Here is a 24,482-nt window from a genome sequence, read left to right on the forward strand (position 1 = left end):
TATAACAACCTTGGATTTATTTATCAATTCCATTACTTTTATTCTCTGAATATAGTACATGTATAGCTAGCCAATGATTGGCAGCCATATTCCTCAGTTGTATTATGAATGAAATGAATCAGAGAATTATTATCCTATCATTTAGTTTCTAAAAGCACAGTAGTAGCACCTATCACCTTGTAATTATGTTCAATTTACATTTATCCTAAAACCTGATTGGTAAGTAAGGATGTTGTGTATCTCAACACTGATTAATGTTGAACATTGGAGAAAATGGTGTCAACAAATTCAAAGGAAGTTTTGCAACCTCTGTCATCATCAGCTAATGCAGTAATGCATTATTTGGTTACTTTGCAAGAGCAATATGATTGATGTTGAACTTTATTGTTCCCCGACGCAATGGAAAGATGTATTAGGTAGGGCAAAATTATTGTTATTATTGTTTTTAGAAACCAAATTAAAGTAACTTTATAATTAACCTTATTGTGTTAAATCAAGTACAAATTATGGCATTCTTCAAAAAAAATAAAAAAAAATATGACACTACCTCAATGGAATTTTCACTTTCTCCCTATTATGCTTGTCCCTTGTTGTGTTATTATTAATTTATTTGAAGCTTTTATTATGTAGTTGGCTTTTTAGTTTTCAGATGATGCTAAGATACTTGTATATAGCATTGAATCAATGTGAATGAGATCATATGACACTACCTCAATGGAATTTTCACTTTCTCCCTGTTATGCTTGTCCCTTGTTGTAGATTTTTTGGTTGCACGACTCACTCATATCACCCTCAAGAGAGAGACTTGGGTTACCTATGGTGCCCTTATTCCTATTGTTGCTGGAGTTGTCATTGCAAGTGGGGTATGTCTTGTTCTCTTTAATTTAATCTCATTGCTTTCTTTTGATTTGTTGTATTTGAATGTTGTGAATGATCATGGATGTGTTTCTTTTTGAGATTGGGATAGGGGGGCTCTTGATTGATTCATATTGGTGTGTGAAAGGTGTTTGTGTGACTATAGAGATATGTCAATGTTGCATCATGTTCCTTGAGCCACTCTAGATTTGGAGTGGTGTTGGACAGATTAGGTGGTGGTGGTGGTTTGTGCGATTTAGTTTATCTGTGATTGTTTGAAAATAAGGAATCTGTTTTTCATGAAGTGAAACCTGCTTGGAAGTTAATGAGATCTCAACTTTTCAAGAATTGCAAATCTATGACAATCACAGGGAAAATGATGTTTCTTGGCATTATTCTTTGTTGTCTTCTTCTTTTGGATTTGCACTGTTCTAGTTTATTAGCTTATATCATATAGTCGTGTTTTTGGGATTTTTTTAAAATAATCAACTAGCATTGAAGTTACTTAATTATCATTTTATTTTATCTAATCATGTTATATATATGATTATGATGCCTCCCCTAAAGCTTTTCATGAATTAGGCTCTTTGTAGTTATGTACTTATTAAATGTCATGGCATTCTATGTATTACACACCACAATATAATATGTTATATCATTGGCAAGTGGCAAGATCATAACAGTTCCTTTCAACTAGCATCATGTATATTTTCCTTTTGTTTTCCCAGCTTATTCATTTTGATTCTCTAGAGCTTCATATTTTTCTTGGTGATTGCAGGGCGAGCGAGGGTTTCAGTTATTTGGATTCATTATGTGCCTAAGATTGCAAGCTTTGCTTCAAATAAATAAGACAAAGGTGAATTAAATCTTCATTTGATATTTGTTGACGTTTTGTGAATTACTTTTATTATTTAGTTTGTATTTATCATACTTTGTATTCCTCCAAATATTTTGTATTGATGAACTGAGGTAAAGCCAATAGTATAAGCTATGATAACACAAGAAAAACAAAAAAAAAATTAAATTCTAAGTTTTAGAATGACACATCTACTAAGACGGTTATTCAATAACCGATCTAGAAAGGCTGACACAGTACTCAATTCTTAAGACGATTTTACGAATAATCGATGTAGAAAGCCAGATAAATTAATTCATCTTTAAGACGGTTATACGCATGATCGATGTAGAAAGGCAACTACAATAATGCATTTCTAAGACGGTTATACGCATAACCAATGTAGAAAGTCATGCAGTTTCTAGATCGATTATCCAAATAACCGTCTTAGAAACACTGATATACTAAGATGGGTGAAAAATCGGCGTTGTAAAGCCCACCATATTTTACGATATCCCTATTTAAGACGGGTGAAAACGAATCTAGAATGACCCGAATAATCAATATCTATATAATAAAAGAGAAGGAAATTGAAAATACTGAAATACCCATGGCTGAGAGGTTGATAGCTGTCTAAAATTTTAGTTTTTTGTTCAAAATATCCATAATTGAGAGCTCACCAGTCCATTTTTTTTTGGTTTTTTTTTAGCCCTTTCATTTTCCACTCTCGTGCTTCTTACATGTGTCTGATTTTCCAGACTCCACCTGCTCACCTGGATACGTGTTTTGCTTTCTTTTCAACAACAACACATGTTTTGCTTTTTTTCCAAAACAGCAACATGTCTTCTTTTTCTTAAAGCACCAAAACAGCTGGTGCCGGAGCAAGCCAAAAGCCATCCCTCTAAATTAGGTTTTCCCTTTCTTCTTCTTCTTCTTCTTATTACCCTAACCCTAACCTTAGCTATTCGAATTCCACTCCTCTTCGCGAAATCATGGCGACGACTTTGGTGAGCTCCGCGGGTGGGATGCTTGCGATGCTGGACACGCTCTCTCCAACCTCAACAACTTAGTTTTTTATTATGGTCTATTGTCGATTCTAAAATCCTAGCTGATGAAACTGATGACAACAATTGATGTATATTGTTTCAGGCTACACCAAAACTCACTGAGGATAAAGTCAGGCAGTGTGTTGATACAAGACTAGGAGGAGAATACCCACCCAAAGCTGTTGCTAAGGTGCTTACTTTAATTTAGTGTATTTTTCTTCATTTTATTTTATTTTCCCATTCTCTTGCTAAGTTGGTATTGAATGCCCATGAAAATATTCTATAGATTATATATTATTTGAAATTGAAATAAATAAATGATAATGTATTAATTTTGAAACCCCCCCTCAGTATAAGGTCAGTCTGGCCCCGGGGAGCGGGTGTATTGAGGTAAATTTACAGCTCTGCCTCTGCTCCGAAAGAGCATTCTCCAATAACGGTTTCACTCCTTCTGTCGCACCGCTGCAGGTAAACGCTCTCTTCTCTGTCTCTTTTTTCTTATCCCTGAATTAGCTTTGGCACACTTTTCCTCTTTCAAAATTCTATTGCACACTGATGTTTTTAATTATAAGCCATATTTGTTAATCATGGATGGTGGGCGGCCAGTTGAGTTTTCAATTACATCGTTTATAAGTACAATCCCATGATTCATTATTAACCAACTGTATAATTTGGTTGTGTAGCTTTTGAACCTGCCACACTAACGCTTACTACCCCTTTAAACTAAGAAAAGGAATTTATTGCCTCATCTGTTAATCCTATGGTTGCAAAATGTATTATCTTATTAGTTCCTGCATGAAATGTTGTTAACTGAAAACTAGGTTGCACTCTGGAATATATAAAGTGGCTTACCAATACCAGCATTTATCTGCAATTCATATATATATTCAGTCATTTTAGTGCATGCAGCTCATGACTGTCAGTTTTTACTTTTCTATAGTAACCTGCTTATTCTTTTTTGAAGATATAAAGAAAGATTCTTTACCAGCTCTAAGAGATATCAGAGAGCGATGCATCAATCAACTTGAGCAAATGCGATCTGACCACATGAGGAGGCTTAACCCAACTCCATATAAGGTCACAAAGTTAAACCTTTCTCTAAATTACTCAATTGTTTTTGTCTTGAATGATTTTGATTTTTTTTTAATCATGAGCAGGTTAGTGTTAGTGCAAAATTATACGACTTCATTCATTTCCTGTGGCTCAATGAGGCACCAGTTGGGGAGCTACAGTAAGGCAAATAAAATGGTGGCGTGCCTTCAGAACCCAATGGGTATGGCAAAAAAAAATGTTCAGTTCAGGGGAAATTTCTCCATACAGTATTTTTTTTTATCAGCATTTCTCCAATTTTGTGAGTTAAGCAGCCTAACTTGATGCAGCATATAAACTCTCATTGGTTACTTTTGTGCTTGCTTGCTAGCAGTTTTATATTTAGTTTTGTTATGGAAGCGGAAAAATTGGCTTTATTAGTTTCATAGTTAGGTGTTGGTTGTACTAATGCCCCTCCTCACATGGGTAGTGCTTACACCACCATCGCCGCCGATGCCATTGCTCGCTTCCAGGTTAACTTATCTATCTCTACCCTCATTGATTTTAGTTTAGCAAGTGCTAAATATTTTGTTTTCATAATTTTGGTTTACTTTTTAACATGTGGTGTAGGGGCTTCTTCAGGTGTATGGTGGAAATCTAGGATGGTGCTTTATTGAAGAGGCCTATTACAAGCTCCTACTGGAGGCCCTACTTAGCAAACAACAAGGTTCTGCAGAATATAAGGTAGAAAATATTTAGAAACTATGAAATGAATGTTGTGTAATATTTCCACTTGAATGAATAGGGTGAAAGATTTTCTATTGGACAGCATATATAAAACACAAATTCAGTTTAAAATGGCAGTTCGGAGGCTTAACAACAGCTATGCTCTCGACTTTGCAGTTGATAGATACACATGCAACATTTGTTAATGCAAATACCATTCAACTACCTGTGTATATGATCATACTTGATACTACAGAGAAATTATTTCTTTTGGATAGGCAATAATGGTTGTTATGACTGCCATTAAGAGTATATTGTTGTCACTTCTATTTTTTGTATGTTTGTTATTTTTATGCAATTCAGGTGGGAATGGAACTTACCAAATAGTTTGGTAATCTTGGAACTGGGCGTGGGCTTGAAATGGTTGCTGCCTTTGAAAAAGCTTCCAGCAAGGTCATATCATATTATTTTTCATCTTCCTCTCCTCGCTCACATGAATCATCCACTCAACCTGATTTCTTAATTTTCCAGAAAATTCCATTAAAAATGTGTCCCAGAAGACCCGGGGATGCTACTGCTGTATATGCATCTATGGACAAGGCTGAGAAAGAACTTGGTTGGAAGTACGTACCCACCATCGCTTTCTTTATTTTTACTTGCTCCTCTCAATTTCATGATCATTATCATTTTTTTATCTCTGGCGATATTATAAACTTACTTACTAACTCATGCACAACAAAATTAAAGATTAGCTTTATAATTGTATGGTTTACTCTGCATAATTATGAGAAACCAGCTTATGAATTGGTAATTAAAAGGATGAGGTCTATAGAACAGACGACCAACCTACTATGCTGCATTGTCGATAGACAGTTTAGAGTTATTATTATTATCGTCTTTTTTAATGGTGCAGGCAAAATACGGTATAGAGGAAATGTGCAGGGATTTATGGAATTGGACAAGCAAAAATCCATGGGGATACCAGGGGAAGCATTAAATTAAATTTGGTGCTCGATCGGTTGTACTTGGAGATTGCTGGCTATGCTCTCTGGCACATGCCGAGATCAATCCATCGATACTAACCATGTGTTTGTTTGCCTCTACGTCCAAATGAAATGCTTCAATGCTGATATTCCATACCCCAATCCCCACCCAAACCTCTCTTGAATGTACACAACAAACAGTGTAGCGGCTAAAGTGCCAAATGCAGTGTTAAACGACCACCAGTTGAAGTATGAAAATTTTAGCACTTTTTCTTTGGGTCTCAAAAGTTGACATGTTGGGCTTCAGCACGCCACTGCCAATGGCTACATTGTGTGTGCAATATGAAGCTGATTTCAGACCAAACATGAGCATTTGTAAAAAGAAGAGGAAAAAACTTTAGCAAGAGTTATTGAGACTTTAGACAGTAACTTGATCTTCTTCTCTCTATACATGTATGGATGTAATTTTGTGATCTTAATGTATTAAAAATGGCATTAGCCAAGAAAAGCTAAGTACAAATAGCAGTGGAAGTTCTAACGCTATCTAATTTAGGCCTACCTATCATGGTTGCACAATATAGCTCCTGCACAGAAAGTGATGTCAGTGGCTAATAGCTATACCAATATGATGAGAAATTCACAATTCATTATCATCTGCTGAAGAATAAGCCTAACAACATATGCTGAAATTGGAGAGAACCAAGTGTCTGAATCAGCCTCAGGAATAGAGAAATGAAGTAAATAACCAAAAGCCCTCCTCCCAATAGTGCATCAAGCTTCATGTCTCTTCTAATCAGCACGACAAGTGCCCAAACCAATCCAACCCCCAAAAGTGCCAATGTTTCCCACAGATATGCACGACCTGGACCTGCCAGTGAAACACGTTAGCAGAAAAATAACTTATTCGGATACCCTAAGTGCCTAAATCTGCGCTGATAATCCTTTCATTGTTCTTTTGCTAACCTTTGCGTGCAGAATAGTTTCTTTGTTTTGTGAAATGACCAGACCTAATTAAAGTTACCTTTCGTGTTTTTCACTTTCTTCTATGTGAATGTTATAATATATACAGAGTTTATAATGTTAAAAAAATCTTCACTTGAAATCAATTATAAATAATTTTATATGTGACTTTTAAAATAATTATTACAAATATCAATAATTTTATCATAATAATATTACATATATAACTAAAGTATAAAAAAAAACATTCTAATATTAATAAAATAATTTTATCATAATAATATTACATATATAACTAAAGCATAAAAAAAAACATTCTAATATTAATAAAATCGTATATGGTATATGTGTGTGTCCCTACAATTCCTTTTCGATCTGTGTTTTTGCCACTTTGGATTTGGGTCAGTTTAGTGGTAAAATTTTATTTACTCCGGTCCACTTCCCATATAATAATTTTAACTGAATATTCTTTGTACAACTTATCACTTCCCAAATCACCCAGACTTTGTTATTGATGCTTTTGGTCCTTATTTTGCTTGATGGTTTTTTTGCCTCATTTGTTGACGCGTGCCACAGAGCTTCCCCTATTGTTCAAATTCAGGTTTTCCCTTTCTTTTTCTTCTCATTCCCAATTTAATTTTCTTTCTTTTTGAAATTCATTCATTAATTAATTCCTTTGTGTCAAATAGGCGACTCTATCAGAGAAAGCTCTTGAACTACTTGCTTTACCTGATAACGACGTTCCTAAATTACTCCTTGATATCGGTAATATAAATTTGAATTCAATTTAGCTATTCTCTGTGACAATTTGGTGATGTGCGATGTGTGTTGTTATTTGGTGCCTGGTTGGGGATTAATTTAGAGGATTCAGAGGAAGATTTGATTGGGTTGGTGTGTGTGTAGTGTGTTGAAATGGTTTTGGGATGATGGTGGCAGAAAATTGAAGGGATGAACGAACATTGATCATAATCATGCCATCTCTCGCTACAAATTCGTGAAACCCACGCGATCCAAGAGCACGTGATGCCCATGTGTCGGTAAATTAAAATATTAAATTGATATTTTTTAATTTGTAAACTTGGGGAAATTGATTTTTTATTATAAAGTTAACAAAAATAGAAATAATGATATTTTTTTATAAGTATATTTTTGGATTCTAATGATACTGTGTATTTGATTATATAAATAAAATAAAGAAGACATGTACAATTCTTTTAATATAATAGGAATTACTGATTTATCAAGTTTATTTTTGTTATGTTTAGTCTGTTAACAATTACCATAAGTAATTACTGATTTTACTCCTTATGATATTGTGTGTATATGTAAATTTGTTTGGGCCCCTTGGGTGGAGTATCCTCAGGTATAGGGTATTTTCCTTACTTCCTATTTTTGTATTTAATTAATTAATTTATTATTATTATTATTGCTCAAATTCACACCGGAGACAAATCACGTCAGTAGTGCAATGAAAATTAGAAATTTTCCTTACTTTCTCTTTTTGTATTTAATTAATTATTATTATTATTATTATTATTATTATTATTATTATTATTATTATTATTATGTGTTGTTGATTTAACTTTAGCAAGTGTGTCTATTTTTTATCTTATTAACTTTTCAACTTATTATATATCATTTTTTATGTTTTATTTTTTAAATCACCTTTTTCTTTTTCAGTTAATTAATAATGTTTCTATTTTTATCTTGCTGATTGCTCCTTGCATTTTTATTTACATAATATATTTCTAATTTTATATGTATTTTAGTTATTTCTCTTTATATTTATGAGTGAAATCAAATTATACTCTAAATTTCTTATTTATTGTAATTGAAAATACTCTACTAACTTTAATGCTAAGATTTACACGGAAGACAAATCACGTCGATAGTACAATGAAAAGTAGAAATTTTCCTTACTTTCTCTTTTTGTATTTAATTAATTAATTAATTTCTTTTGTTATTATTATTATTATTATTATTATTATTATTATTATGTATTGTTGATTTAACTTTAGCAAGTGTGTTTATTTTTTTATCTGATTAACTTTTCAACATATTATATATCTTTTTTGATGTTTTATTTTTTAAATCACCTTTTTCTTTTTCAGTTAATTAATAATGTTTCTATTTTTATCTTGTTGATTGCTTCCTACATTTTTATTTACATAATATATTTCTGATTTTATGTGTATTTTAGTTATTTCTCTTTATATTTATGGGTGAAAACAAATTATACTCTGAATTTCTTATTTATTGTAATTGAAAATACTCTACCAACTTTAATGCTGAGATTCACACGGGAGACAAATCACGTCGGTAGTGCAATGAAAAGTAGCAATTTTCCTTACTTTCTCTTTTTGTATTTAATTAATTAATTTATTTATTTTGTTATTATTATTAATTAGTATTATTATGTGTTGTTGATTTAACTTTAGCAAGTGTGTTTATTTTTTATCTTATTAACTTTTTAACTTATTATATATCCTTTTTGATGTTTTATTTTTTAAATCAAACATATACAATAGTGAGTAATTATATAAAAAATTATCTATTTGGCACTTAAAAAATTAATAGTGAGTAATTTTAAATTTGTGGCACTTTAAAAATTATTTATTTTTCACATGGGATATATTTTCATTTCAGCATTTTAATAGATTTGTATTTAGAATTGTTTATTTATATGTGCATAGTTTCTTCTTTAAATGCAGTTAATAGAACATGAACATGGATTTGAAATTGATAATTTTTCTCTCTTATTTCAGGTAATTAGAGAAAATAGTGTGATCACTGTTAAGGTGCATGAAATTCAAGTGTTTAACTGTAAATTAACAATTGTTATGTGACCTGACAAATGTAAATATGAAGTAATTTATATTATAATTGACATGCTGTGATATATTTATAAAAAAAACTATTTGACTTATTTGAAATTTTAATTCTCAATTTAATTACACTTTTTTTTTACTTTTTAACCCTTTTAGTTTTAAACACTTATTTTGTTTATTATGTTTGAGCCTTATGAGATTCATATTAATATAGTTTGTTAATTTTGTGATCTGAAACAATTGTTTTGCATAAACATCAAGTTTCCTTAATCAACTGATCTATGTGTATGCACAGATTTTAAATTCACATAAAGGTCAACCTTTGAAGTCTCTAAATCAAGTGATCACTGACTAGTCAATATAGAAAGACTTATTTGTAGTAGTGAGTGTTTTAAGTACCCTTCCTTAAGATATTGTTTAAATAACTAAAAATAAAAAATATTTCTTATATAAAATATAAGAGTGTACAAATATGATGGGTAAATATATTTCTAACAGTTGAGTAGATTTTTTTTAAATCGTTGACTTTGCTATTGTGAGCGTGTCAACTATTTATCTTTGTTTTTGGATATAGACTAATCATTGAACAACCAAAGAGAGATGCTTAGAGATTTATGATTTAATAGGAGTTGCATGAGCCAGGATATATATATATATATATATATATATATATATATTTCAAAGTAATATAAATATGTAAATGTGTTGTGAAGAAATCTAACAGTATACTAAAGTTGTCAAGACAAAGTCAGGTCGAGTTCGAAAAAAAAAGGTAAATTTTAAATAAAATTACAAATATGAGTAAATTATATTTTAAAATATGACTTCTATATTTAAAACTGTGTTTTAAAATATGACCTGCTTTAATTTTTATTTAAATTTTAGAAGTCATTTTTTCAATCACCACTTTCTCAATTTCTTTTTATGAAGTCATAATTTCAAATGAGACTTTAACTTTTTTATTTTTAGTTTTTTATGTTGTGATTTCAAAAAAGACATTTACTTTAATTTTTTTACAAAGTTGTCTTTGATACACGACTCTAGTTTTCTTTATAAAAGTGTTTTTTTTTTATATAAACTCTGCATCATAAAATCAAATTAAAAATAAAAATACAAAGTTATGTTTCAAAACACGACTTTTGCATTTAAAGTCATGTTTTGTAATTCTTTTAAGAAAAACACGACTTACGTAATTCTTTTAAGAAAATTATACATTTTTGTAAATTAAAAGAAAACAGTAATGTAAAAAAAAATAAAGTCTACATTCATTTAATTAGAAAATGTTAACTATTAGATGAAGATTGAAAAATCAGATGTTAAACATGAGTTATTTAATCCTTATTCAACGACAGCGATTAACTAAATGCATTACTGAGGGTGAAAATACTGCAAAATTTTAAGTAGGAACAATATATAGAAAAAGAAAGAAGAGAAAGCGAATGATTATTCTATTTAATTAAGATGGGTTAGAGAGTTTTTAAACTCGGAATGCAAAATAAGTTCTTGAGTCCAATTATTTTTTAAAGATTTTTAAATACAGTATTCAGCAACAGGTAACTATCCCGATTAGCCAGACAAGATTTAAGCAAATTTGACACGAAATATATTAATTTAGAATATTATTTGGAGGAATGCTATCTAATGTGCATGAGCGGGTTAGCAAATTGTTCAGAAACTTAACTAGGAAGTAGGAATATAATAACTAATGTTATGTTCACGTCCCCTTCAATAAAAACAAGCATTTCAAGTTCAAGGAGGGGACAAGAACAGAGTTGGTCAGTTAAAAATTCCAATAGATGGTCACCTAATTAATTAACGAGATCGAGAGAAGGTCTAACAACCAACATCAACGTTGGACAATGCAATATATAAAACAACCTAGTAAATGTGTCATCATTTTCTAGTGTTTTGTCCGATTACTTGTAGTTAAGTAGGTTAAAAGAAAACAAAAGGAAAAGAAAAGAGTTTTGAATACCTAACACATGGATAAAAGCTTATCAGGAAATTTTCACAGTTTATGTTCGTCAAACTGTTCGTCATGACTTTACTTTTTTTTTTAATGTAAATATTTCATTATTTTCAAAGAAACTTGTGTAGCAATACAAATTTGAATATCACTAAAGTGATGGGACCAACATAGGAGATTGCCCCTATAGCAAAGTTATAAGTGACAAACTTCACTTGTCTCCTAACAAAACAAACGTTATAGTTTGATAAAAATATCAACATATTATATCATGACTTTACTTAACAATTGAAATTAATATGAGACTATAAATAAAACGGAACAATTTATAAAAGATTAAAAATAATAAAAGAATTTATGAGAAACTAAATACATAAATCAAGATAAAATAAGTGGTTAAAAATATATTTAACCAAAAAATATATGTATGTTTTTTAAGTTCGACAGACCAAAACTATAGCATCAATGTCATGATCATCCCTAATGGGCCAAGGTCAATTTGCAAAATTATTGTACTAGGTATAGTGACACTTATAAATTTTATATAAAATTTTAGTGAAATGGATATTTGGTTATCAATTTCTTCAGTTTCATATTGACATTTCTTATTTTTGAAAATATCGTTGTACATCTATTCGGTCCAGAACCAATATGGTAGTTGCCTTGATGGTTCCTAGCACTCTTCGAACAAGATAATTGTTTTGAAGGTTAACAAATAAAATCCTGATCTTAATTAGTCTTTAAGTAGCTGTCTAGGTTGGTAAGGTTGCTCTACGCATTTGGTTACATATTATTTCTAATTAATTATAAGTAGAGTGTTTCTCGTCCTTTTGATCGTATGGCAAAGGAAAAGAAACACTCCAATTCTGTTTTTGGGTTAACATTTATTATTGGAAAAAAAAATACACTCATATTTTTATTACTTAAAAATTATATAATCAAGAATAAGTGGCGACACCATAAAAAAATTATAAATTTATTTAATGTGATTTGGATCCTTATTCTTACAGCTAGCTACGGTTAACTTTAATTGATTTAATGTGATTAGACTCATATTCTTACATTCAGAATTTTTTTAAAATAAGTTGGACAAATTTATAAATCTTTCCTCAATATGATCTCTCTCTCACTTAGGATAGTGGCTCCTGCTCCCTCTTCTTTAGGCTAGATAATTTTTTTTTCATTTTAATAACTTTTATATATAGATGTAGTATTATAATTTTAAAAGAGAAATATATTTTTAATTCTAAGAATAAGACAATATCTTTTTTTTAATTTAAATAATATCCTAAAGATTTGAAAATACAAATTTGAATTGTTTTTCAACATTTATAAATTTGATTTTGGATGAAATTAATTTTGATCAAAAACTAATCTTCAAATAAAATAATTTATATTTAAATAATTTTATGTTAAAAGTAAGTTTGTTAGAAAATTTAATTGTAAAATTTCAATCTAACACGAGAGTGTTTTTTTTATATATAACTTTTAGTTAAATTGAAGTTTGGAGGTAAAGTTAATATTACCCAGTAACAAATAACTAAAAATATGTATCTTTGCTAAAATATAATCATGTTTGATTTGAGACAAAATTAATTTCGATGCTTTTCGTCATAAATTAAACACGCACTAAATAAATAAAATTAACATTAAAGAAAAATCATAATCAATGATTAATTCATTATTTATACATGATTGTTATAGTTTAAAGTTGCAGGTTGTCGACACAGAAGTCAACAGTGCATATAGTCGATATAGTACGAATACAATATTATTTGTATGCTCATTTCTCACGCAACTCTTGAATAAATTCACATGGAATCCACCGTAAGTCATATATTATAAAATATTATAAATGTGAAAAGGATTATCATGGAACAAAAATTATATTATACCATTATTTTTCCATAAATGTTACATCTCATTTTTTTTCCAGTCATTTATAATCACATCTATCATTTTCTACTCCTTTTATTTGTTTTTTTTTTTTCATTTCTCTCTTTCTTTCGCTCAGATAAAAAAATGAGATGTATTTGGACCATTTTCCGATCAATTTGAAATGTTCAAATTTCAAAGTCAAGGTCCTCGATTGAGACTTGACCAACCCAATCTACAGCCATGTGATCAGTTTATTTACACCCCAACCTAAGTGACCAAACCCACAACAAAGGCAGCTAATATGGCCTCACTTTAATTTGTGTTGGTTCCACTGTTTGCTCAAAGGCCACATGATCCCCAGATGTGACCGAGCAAGCTGTTTTTTTATTTTTTATTTATAACTTCTAGTCAAATTGAATTTCGGAAAATCAATATTACTTAACAATAACTATATATATATATATATATATCATTGCTAAAATCATATTTGACTTGAGACAAAATTAATCCCAATACTTCTCATCACAAATTAAACACAAAGCAATTAATTAGGATAAAATTAACTAATTTAGAGAATAAAAATATTCATAATCAAATTATTAATTTATTATTTATACATGATTGCTAAAACCTAGAATCGTCGTCACAAAAGTTTACGATACTATATAATTGATATAGCGCGAATACAATATTGTTTTTACTTGTTTCTCACGCAATTCTTGATTGAAATCTATGTGAAATCTGTCGTAAGTTAATCAAACATTATAAGTGTGAAAAAAGATTGCCATAAAAATATTATATTAGAATTATTACATCGTTATTAAAAAAACAAGTGATAAAACACTGTTCATTTGGTAATACTATACATTAAGCGGGCAAGTTTCATGTGAATGCTGGATGCATGCGCCCACGTTTGAAGTGTTCAAAATTCTAAGTCAAGGTCTTCGATTGAGGCTTAACCAACCTAATCTACAGCCATATATGATCAGTTTATTTACACCACGATGCACAATCCAATTGACCAAACCCACAACATAGTCACATAGCAGCTCCCAAATTAACAAAGTAAAGATGGCCATTCAACCAATGCAACCTCACTTTGTGTTGGTTCCACTATTTGCTCAAGGCCACATGATCCCCATGATAGACATGGCAAAGATCTTGGCCGAGCAAGGAGTGGTCGTGACTTTGCTCAGCACCCCTCAAAACGCCTCAAGGTTTGAGCAAACAATCTGCAGAGCAATATCACAATCTGGCCTTCCAATTCACCTCTTGCAAATCCCATTCCCATGCCAACAAGTTGGTCTTCCAATAGGGTGCGAGAATCTTGACACTTTGCAATCAAGAAACCTCCTCAGAAAGTTCTACAATGCACTTGACATGCTTCAAGAGCCCTTGGAAGAGTATCTCAAAAGTCATGCTACTCCTCCAAGTTGCATTATCTCAGACAAATGCATCTCTTGGACTTCAACAACAGCCACAAGGTTCAACATTCCAAGGCTTGTTTTCCACGGCATGTCATGCTTCTCATTGCTCAGCTCACACAACATCAAACTCAGCAATGCTCATCTTTCTGTCAACTCTGATTCACAGCCTTTTGTGATTCCTGGATTGCCACAAAGGGTAATTGAGATAACAAGAGCACAGCTTCCTGGTGCATTTGTTGCTCTACCTGACTTGGATGATTTCAGGGATAAAATGGTTGAGGCTGAAATGTCTGCTTATGGGATTGTGGTGAATAGCTTCGAGGAATTGGAACAAGGGTGCGCCGGCGAGTACGAAAAGGTTATGAACAAGAGAGTTTGGTGCATAGGTCCGGTGTCTTTGTGTAACAAGGAGAGTTTGGACAAGTTTGAGAGAGGGAACAAGCCTTCAATTGAAGAGAAACAATGCTTGGAATGGCTCAACTTAATGGAACAAAGGTCAGTTATTTATGTGTGTCTTGGTAGCTTGTGTAGGCTTGTTCCATCACAACTAATTGAACTTGGGTTGGCCTTGGAAGCATCAAATAGACCCTTTATTTGGGTGGTAAAAACTATAGGAGAGAATTTTGAGGTGGAAAAGTGGTTGGAAGATGAGAATTTTGAGGAAAGGGTCAAGGGGAGAGGTCTTTTGATTAAGGGATGGGCCCCACAAATTCTAATACTCTCTCACCCTTCAATTGGAGGGTTCTTGACTCATTGTGGATGGAATTCAACTATAGAAAGTGTTTGCTCTGGGGTGCCAATGATAACATGGCCTTTGTTTGCTGAGCAATTTTTGAATGAAAAATGCATTGTTGAAGTTTTGAAGATTGGAGTCAGGATAGGGGTCGAGGTACCAGTAAGGTTTGGTGATGAAAAGAAAGGTGGGGTTTTGGTGAAGAAAATACAAATCATGGAAGCTATAGAGATGATTATGGAAGGAGGTGAAGAGGGAGACAAGAGGAGGAGTGGAGTAACAGAACTTGGAAACATTGCTAGAAGGGCTCTAGAGGAGGAAGGTTCATCTCGTTTCAACATTTCATGCTTGATTCAAGATGTAATGAAACATTAATCGACTAAAGGTTAGAGTCATGAATACGATTAGTTTTTTTCTTCTTTCTTTGTTACTTATGGTGAGGTGAGTTAAGATATTGGTTGGTGAAGTAAATAGATTTTGTTGTAGCTAGTGATTTACTTCATGAAATCTTTGTTTTTTCCTGTTTGTCACAGAGGATTTGTAACAAAAATAAAAAGATAACCGTACCCTGGTTAAGAAAAAGTAGATTATATTGTCACGATAAGGTACATGAATTGGAAACTATCTTCTTCCTATGTAAGTACTATTTTGTAAACGAGAAATTATAATTATACAGTAAACTCTTATTATATATTTTGTTTAATGATGAAAAAGAAAGAGACAAAAAGATAGAGACTAATAGTAAAGAGAATACTCATTTTTAGTGTACACAATTCATAAAGACAATTTTATCCTTATACCCCTACTAAGTAGGTGTTTGAATCTGTTCTACACCAAAAACGTGTGTAAGGAACGTGAAAATGTGAAACAACTTTTTAATCCTTATGCGTATATTCCATTATCCTACCACTATTTTTATATTCTAGTTTTTTTCATCTGGCATTCTTATTTTTATTTAACCTGTCTTTTTTACTTAAAAATATTCCCCTAGTATAAAATAAGATGGTTGATGTAAAACAAAGGATTAAAGAAAAAAAATGTTGTATAAAATATTATTGAAAATTATTATATAAATAGTATAACATTTAGACTTGATTCAGAAACTCAGGCTAACATAATATTAATAGTAAATATTTATACTCACAAAATTCAAATCCAATACTTTATTACTGATACCAACATAATACTAGTTGACTTTCTCATTTAAAAACTCCGTTTAACATGGAAGATTTTGACATTGAAAATAGCTTAATGGTATTCAATGCCCTAATACTCAATACTCATCATGCAATATTATTTAAATATTTTTATGATGAATAAAAAAATGATTCAATCACATATATATTTTTAAATTTGATAAAATGATGAGAAAGATATTAAATGAAATAAGAGAATTTATTCCACAAGTTTAATTGGCATATATTATTAGTATAAAAAAATATATCATTAATCGTTAAAATGATTTATAAGATAGTTATTGTTAAAATTTACAATTATATATACATAACAAATTATGGTTAAATAAAAATGATCGTACTATTGAATTAATACTCATTCATATAGATGATAGATGATGTTTACACTTAGCAGTACTTTTTTTAGGGAGTACACAGCGGTAACTATTGAATTAGTGAGGATTTGCATGATGAGTATTGAGTGTTAGAGTATTGAATATATTTTTTTTATTGGTAAATATTAATTATTAATTTTTATTAGTAAGAGAGATCAAACTCATGATTTTTTCTTTTTTAAAAAAAAAATGATTAAGAGTGAAGACTTCACCAAAATTAATCAGCAAGATTATTTGGTAGATAACCAAAATTAATGAATATTTCGCATTTATAATATAGTAAAACATTAAAGAAAAGAGGAACTCAAATTCTCACAAATTAAAAGTTTTTTTCTATTGAACAAATTACTCTCTTCATTCCTATTTATAAGACCTAAGTTTAAAATAATGTTTGTTGTTTTTTATAAAATTCAATCTACAATGTTTTTTGCATTAATTATTTTTATACTAGAAATACTCCTTATTAAAAGAAAAAAGTATTGAAAAATCATTAGAAGAATGAGAAATATTAATGATAAAGATAATTTTAGTAAAAATTATAAATTTATTGTTATAAATTAAATTAACCATTTTTTAAATTTTGATATTAGATAATTGGATTTTATATATAGGAAAGGAAGGAGTAAAAAGATTTTATTTTTTGAGAGAAGACAGAGTAAAAGGTTAATTAGTCAAAATTTAGCATATTTGGTAGTTATTTTTAGATCATAACAACTTTATATATATATATATATATATATATATATATATATATATATATATATATATTCTCATTTTATGATTCATATAGTTTACAAAATTAGTCTTTAAACGAGGAAAACCTTCTAAACATTTTTTTTCCACAAAATATCTTTAAATATCCCAAAATAGTGTTAACAATTGAATAATTGTGGATGAAAACCCAAAATGAAATAATTGAGGATTGCATGATGTGTATTGGGTGTTGGAGCATTGAATATTAATATATTTTCAATGTGGGAATCTACAATGTTAATTTGAGTTTTTAAACGAGGAAGTCAATAATCCAAAAGGATGGGTGGAGTGATGTAAATTTTATTGCGTTCATATAAGTGCGAATTAGAACCAGTCGTAATTACATATTATAAGCAAAATTATTTTTTAACCTAATAATAATAATAAATAAGAAAGTCAATTTCTCACAAATTAAAAGGTTAATCAATCGACTTTCAGCATAATGTGATTAAAAGTAGTCTGTATTTTTCTTAATGACTTGATTGCATTTTTTTTATAACATAACAGTGACTTGACATACTTTACATATTGGTCTTTAAATAAGGATAACCTCTTCTAAACTTTAATTTTCCACAAAATATCTATAAATATTTCAGAATATCGTGTTAACACTTTTAAAAACTATTTTATTTAAATATTTGTACAGAAAACATGATAGTATTCAACTCAGAAAATAAAACATGATAGTATTTTTTAAAATATTTTATGTATAATTGTATTATTTATTTATTAATTATTTTAATAGTTTATATTGTTTTAGTAAAAGTAATGATATGTTTAAAATATGGCGTAGTTGTGCTTGGGTACTCATGGATACAAGATAAATAATAAGAAAAAAGTATTTATTATATAAAATAAAACTCAAATCATTTCATTTATTTTTGGAAACATTCCTTTTGTTTTATATTATTTATCACTTTAAGAATTTTAGTTTGTATTAAAACCTTGTTACTTAAAAACTAAGGGGGCATTTGTTTCACAAATTCTTATTTGAATTTCTAAGAATATAGAGATTAAAATATGTATTTTCATGTTTATTGAAAGGTAATCAAAAAATATTTTCAAACATAATTCATAGGAATTCATGTGGTATATGTTTCTCCATCTTCTTATTCTCATGTAAAAGGATGAGACTTACGTCCCCGTGGGAATATTTAAAATAACTTATTCATTTTATTCTTATTCAATCTCATCATTTATTTAATCAATATTTTATTTTAAAATTAAAATAAATATAAAAAAATTCCTAAAAATTAGAAGTATGTACCAAACATATTTGATGGGAATAACTAATGAAAAATTATTTTCATTTTAATTATACAACTTTATTATTTATATAAATAATTGAAATAAATAATAATGGAAAAATATAAGAAAAGAAAATGACAAGATAAACTATTTATCAATAAAATATGATTAAAAAAATCAATTACAGAAATAAAGGAAATGACAAACTGACAAATGAATAACAGTAGAAAGAAAAAACAAAATGGAAGTGTCATATTAAAGTTAATCATGCAAGACTTTATGAAAAAATATATACAACAAGATGGTATGATCAGGAGGGAGAAAACAAATGATTAAGCAAAAGAAATAAAACAATGTAGGATTTTAAATAAATGAACAATGACGATCATGTTGCTAATTCTCCTTGCATACAACACGTTTGAAGTGTTATAGTCTTTCATACAAATATTGAATTTGGAATGGAATGGCAGCACGTGATGGCGGTAGCCTGGTAGGAAATGTGACATAATGTGAGAAATTAAGACATGAAGGAGAAAATTGACCAAGTGAGTTAAAAGGGGTTTTACTGATTCTCGTGCTTGAGCTTTATGAATTGGTCAGTATGAGTGGAGGAGGCAAGTACGAATGCTTTTATTCTCTAATAACATGTGAAAAGGAAAAAGGGTAATGGAGTGATGCATGATTGGAGTGTGAGATAAGGAATGAATGGGTTATTGGGAAAACTCCATATCAATGGCATAAACACACACATCACAAAAATGGTGATTGGTGATACATAGAAAAATTTACGAAATTGAACACCTTTTTACCTATGTTCACGAGTACGTCTCAACAAGATTATAAATTTTGTGAAAAGTTGAAATCCCAGTTAAATGTGTAGTATTATTTTAGAAATTAAAGTATCCTACCATTAAGAGTTATAAGAAGTCTTAAATATCCACTTTTCAGTTAATCACTCAGAGGAAAAATTTTGTTACTCACATTAATTTTACCTAACTAAATTAAAACATGATTATTATTAGAAGAAAATACATGTAATTTATATATATATATAAAAAAAAGACTTTAGTGCTCAAGTAACTTCTCATAAATATCGCCACTCACGCATGTGAACTATACCCAACTATTCTCCTTTAATTCATTTTATTTAAAATTTTATATTTTAATATTTCTAACATAGGCAAATATTTATAAACAAAGATGTTTCTACCACACATCCTCGTTGGAGGTGATTTGTGATGTCAGATATATATTAGGTATCTTGGAATTCAATTATAGTTGGATATGCACACAGTGGCATATTTGCCTAGGCTTTGAGATTTTATGGACAATTTAGGATATTGTTTGAGGTATATATATTGAATTTAGCTTTATTAGTGTCTTCACTGTCTTGATTGTTTTTGTAAAGAAGAGAGAAAGAGGAGGGAACGGAGAAGAGAAGCGTGAGAAAAAAAATTAGGATGAGGATCCCTACTGTCAACAATTTCTTTTAATAGTGGTGCATGGTGAAACCATCTTCGCTTTCATTTTTCTGTCTATTTAACAACCACCAAAAAATTCCTAAAGATTTTACATCAGTTTCAATTTTGTGATGGGGTTAGAGCACCAAAAATTAACAGTTACTTGACAAACAGAGACTAAATATTTTAAAAAATTGCCCATACAGGGACTAAAACATAGAGTTTTAATGTTTTTTATATCACTGTTCATTACATCAGCGTATTTTTAATAACACTTTTATATTCTTTATTATCAATTAAAATTTATTAAAAATTATAAAATCATGAATATAACTTTTTTTTAAAAGGAATATACGGTTAAGGTAGTTGTAAAACACGAATACAAGTGAGAATGGTATCCAAGAATTGGCTGCAAGCATGAAATCGTGAAACTCATGCTAAAGTGTGAGCAACATGATTGGCTTAGTTTGGAATCAATTTTAAACTATCACGACATTTCCTTATGAGAGATGATAAAGAAGCATGAGATGAAATCAACCCTCACTTGGATTATTTCTAAAAATGGTAGGTTGTCACAGCAGAAGCTGAGGTGAGGTCTCGAGGATCAGAGCCTACTTTGATACCATGTTAAATTTCATGTTAAAATCAATTAATATTAGGTGAAGTTGTTTAACAAATATATAAGCTGCACTCCAAGGAGTGAGACAATCGATCCCAACATATTTAAATTGCCTGCTACCATCTTTGAGTCTACTTCAAAAATCACATTGTTTAGTTACAACTGAATGGATGACTGAATTGCTTCATATAATTCCCACATTCTGCTTCTAAAACTGACGGAATGCCGTAAAACCAAGTTGTCTTTGTTTCTAGAAACTCTCCAAGGCTATTCCGGAAACAAACTCCAAGACTAAATTTGTTATCATTAGCGAGCAATGCCACATCCAGAATGCACTTGATGTAGTTTTGACGTGGAGGACTCTATTTTATAACTTGGTCTAGTGCTGGTGGTGTTTGGTTGGAGCATGTTGTTGTGCGTGCTGCTTGCCATTGAGAGTGGTAGTTCATAACTGCATCAAAAGAAATATTAGGAGGTTTGGCAATCTGCTTCCACAAGGCTTCATTCCTTCATGTCCATATGCACCACAAGGACATTGAGAAATGCGCTTTACTTGGTTCATTTAGTTGCTAAGCAGATTAGACACAAGAGAGTGAAAACTTTCTACTATTTGGGATTGCCTTTGGATGACTTCGAAAATTCCAGCTTGGTTCCATATTTCTTGAGCTTTATGACAAGTGACAAAGAGGTGTCAAGTATTTTCAATTTCAAGAGTTACAAAATATGCATTCAGATGAACATGGGATACCTTTTTGTTGGGTAATCAACATTTTCTCAAATAAAATTACTCACATCCACAAATGATCGTGAAAACACAACAAAGATTACATCGTAGAAAAAATAATAACAAACACAACAATTTATCATGGTCCAGCACCTCTTGTGACACCTTATACCCCGATATACATATAAATAAGAAAAACATATAAAAATGTGGAATTAAATAAAATGATTTTATTCAATTAACATAAAGATGTTCATGTGAGTATTCGCTTTAATATTATCAAATAAAACTTATTAAAAACATATCCAGCTCGGAACAAGGCCGTCAAAGTTTACAAGATTTTTTTTGTTATATCAGGGAGATAAAATAAAATAAAATAACATCATACAATTAAAATAAAAAGTCATCCCCAATGTCACACTCTATCAAAGCATTGTGTCCCAGCGTCCTCTAGTACGAGGTTCTTTAAAGTCATCGACTTAGTCATTTGCTTCTACGAACACAAGATTCAATATCATCATAGGATCCAAACACAAATAGCACACAAGGAGTGAGTTATCACATTTCTAAAAAAATACAAATAAACAAAGACGTAATCAAAATAAATTATGGAAGTTTTATAACATAGCTCAACACAATACAATCCATGTCACTTCACCACTTTATCATTAAATTTTTTTTTCAATCACCAATCACGTTACACATGAATCACACACTCGAGTCAAAATGTAATAACACTCATCAATTTCATAATAAACAATTAGCAAGTGTATGCAACAATTATACTAAGATTCAAGCCTATACGCAATGTGGTACCATGTCAGTGAAAAATCATCCTGAGGTGCTTAGGAGTGCATAACAAGACACACCACATAATGGGTATGTCAGGTCACTCTCACTAAATAAAATCATAAGGTGACCAATCAGGATCATTATGTTTTATGAGAATACTCCAACCATATGAGATCAACATAGGCTTAAATGAGCACTCAAACTGAGTGTATTTACCCCCAAGGCCTAGACTCTGAAGAATTCGTTAGGGTCTCACCTTCTTGATTCAGATCCAACCCCTAAAACAATTTTTGCACACAGACACTACTAATAAATTATACAATACCCAAGACCTCACACTCGTGTTTCAAACAAGTTTAAAACATTGTGCTACAATTTAACACTTTAGCTTCCTAACTAGGAATCCTACACTTTTCCTTTAACATTGTGCATAAACACTTTTCTCAAGGTAAACACCAATCGGGTTATTGTATAATTCACAACTCACAACACAAGTATTTTCACATCAAGTGTTAACCACACACTTATTCACAACCAAATTTCATAATAAACAATTTTAGCATATCACAACGTCACAATCCACCATCACATGTTTACGTGTATCTCACAAATCAATGCATGTTCAACTTTATACTTATACTCAATCCCAATAACAATGTTATGATCTCAAAGCAGCATGTTATTTCACAATTTATCACATATTCAATTTATCACTTAGGCACAATTTTAATCACAATTTCATAATCTCAATATAACAATTTATCATGCTAATATAGCAAATCTTGTCCAATGTACAAACAATTTATACAAAAATATTTCTCACAACATGGGGAGTAAAACCCCTCAACAAGTTTCACACAATCATATCAAAACCAATGAATCAAAATCCTAGGTTAAAAACATGAAAACACCAAGAGCTAACGTAGCTCCATGTGAAGCTTGTAGGCCTTGGATCTTCTTCATCAATGGAGTCCTTTGCTTCCCGAAGATCAATGGCAGCGGAATGGAGATGGAAAAAAGATGATTGGAGACGCCACTTCAAGAAGAAGATGAGTCAAGAAGAAGCTCACCATCATAGGAAGCCATGGATAAGAACTTGAAGGTAGGAGAAGATGGGTAGAGGGAGAGGGAGAGAAGGAGCACGAAATTTTGTGTCTTAAATGAGGTCTGAACTTTGAAGTGTAATTCTCAAATGATCAAAGTTGAAAAAATGCACACACATGGTTGTTATTTATAGTCTAAGTGTCACAAAAATTGGAGAAAAATTTGAATTTCTATTCAAATTTCACTTCAATTTGAAATTGAATTTGTGGAGTCAAATTTTGAAGCCAAAATTTCACTAATTATGATTAGTGAATTTTAGTTGTGGTTCAGCCCACTAATCCAAAATCAAGTCCAAGATTCTCCACTAAGTGTGCTTAGGTGTCATGAGGCATGTAAAACATGAAGGACATACACAAAGTGTGACTATATGATGTGGCAATGAGGTGTAGCAAGCAAATGCTCACCTCCCCCTCTAAAATTTCATTGGGTTGGGCTTCTCCCAATTCAATTAAATTTATTTCTCAACACACACATCAAATATTCACTTAATGCACGTGAAATTACAAAACTACCCATAATACAAAAACTAGTCTAGGTGCCCTAAAATGTAAGGGCTGAAAAATCCTACATTTCTATGGTACCCTACCTACATTATGGAGCCCTAAATAAAAGGTCCAAAAATAATGAAATCCTAATCTAATATGTACAAAGATAAGTGGACCCAACATTGGCCCATGGGCTCAAAAATCTATCCTGAGGTTCATGAGAACCCTAGGGCCTTCTTTAGCAGCTCTAGTCCAATCTTCTTGGAGTCTCTTGCTCATGGCTCTAGTGACTGGTCCCTTCCTAGGGAGGATTATATCAAGAGCACTTAATTTTATCAACCAATTTGTATCAGGACATCAATTGGTCCGTCAAACACAATAATATCGTATTTATAATCATAAAGGAAAAATTATAATTTAATAAACATTCCAAAATAAATCCCAATTTGATCCCCTAAAGA

The 24,482-nt window shown here is 30.6% G+C and overlaps 1 protein-coding gene and 2 long non-coding RNA genes across 9 annotated transcripts; all 3 read left to right on the forward strand.

The window, feature by feature from the left end:
* The first annotated feature begins 848 nt into the window (after nt 1-848).
* On the forward strand, nt 849-6,121 carry LOC114371988. Of its 7 annotated transcripts, XR_003658097.1 has the most exons (10): nt 849-863; nt 1,634-1,711; nt 2,840-2,926; nt 3,088-3,204; nt 3,701-3,813; nt 3,894-4,298; nt 4,396-4,509; nt 4,855-4,944; nt 5,023-5,114; nt 5,405-6,121. It is a non-coding gene; the product is annotated as an uncharacterized LOC114371988 (long non-coding RNA). The 7 variants fall into 7 exon arrangements; XR_003658096.1 differs by lacking the exons at nt 849-863; nt 1,634-1,711 and adding an exon at nt 2,445-2,600; XR_003658094.1 differs by lacking the exons at nt 849-863; nt 1,634-1,711 and adding an exon at nt 2,446-2,697.
* Nucleotides 6,122-6,868: 747 nt separating this feature from the next.
* On the forward strand, nt 6,869-9,360 carry LOC114369674. The gene is made up of 3 exons (XR_003657679.1): nt 6,869-7,035; nt 7,124-7,471; nt 9,200-9,360. It is a non-coding gene; the product is annotated as an uncharacterized LOC114369674 (long non-coding RNA).
* A 4,615-nt stretch (nt 9,361-13,975) lies between these two features.
* LOC114370364 (UDP-glycosyltransferase 73D1-like) lies at nt 13,976-15,913 on the forward strand. Its single transcript, XM_028327680.1, has one exon. The coding sequence runs from the start codon at nt 14,178-14,180 to the stop codon at nt 15,639-15,641; it is 1,464 nt and encodes a 487-aa protein (XP_028183481.1). The 5' UTR covers nt 13,976-14,177; the 3' UTR covers nt 15,642-15,913.
* Nucleotides 15,914-24,482: the final 8,569 nt, after the last annotated feature.

This window comes from Glycine soja, chromosome 10, assembly GCF_004193775.1.
Source record: "Glycine soja cultivar W05 chromosome 10, ASM419377v2, whole genome shotgun sequence".
Classification (NCBI taxonomy): domain Eukaryota; kingdom Viridiplantae; phylum Streptophyta; class Magnoliopsida; order Fabales; family Fabaceae; genus Glycine; species Glycine soja.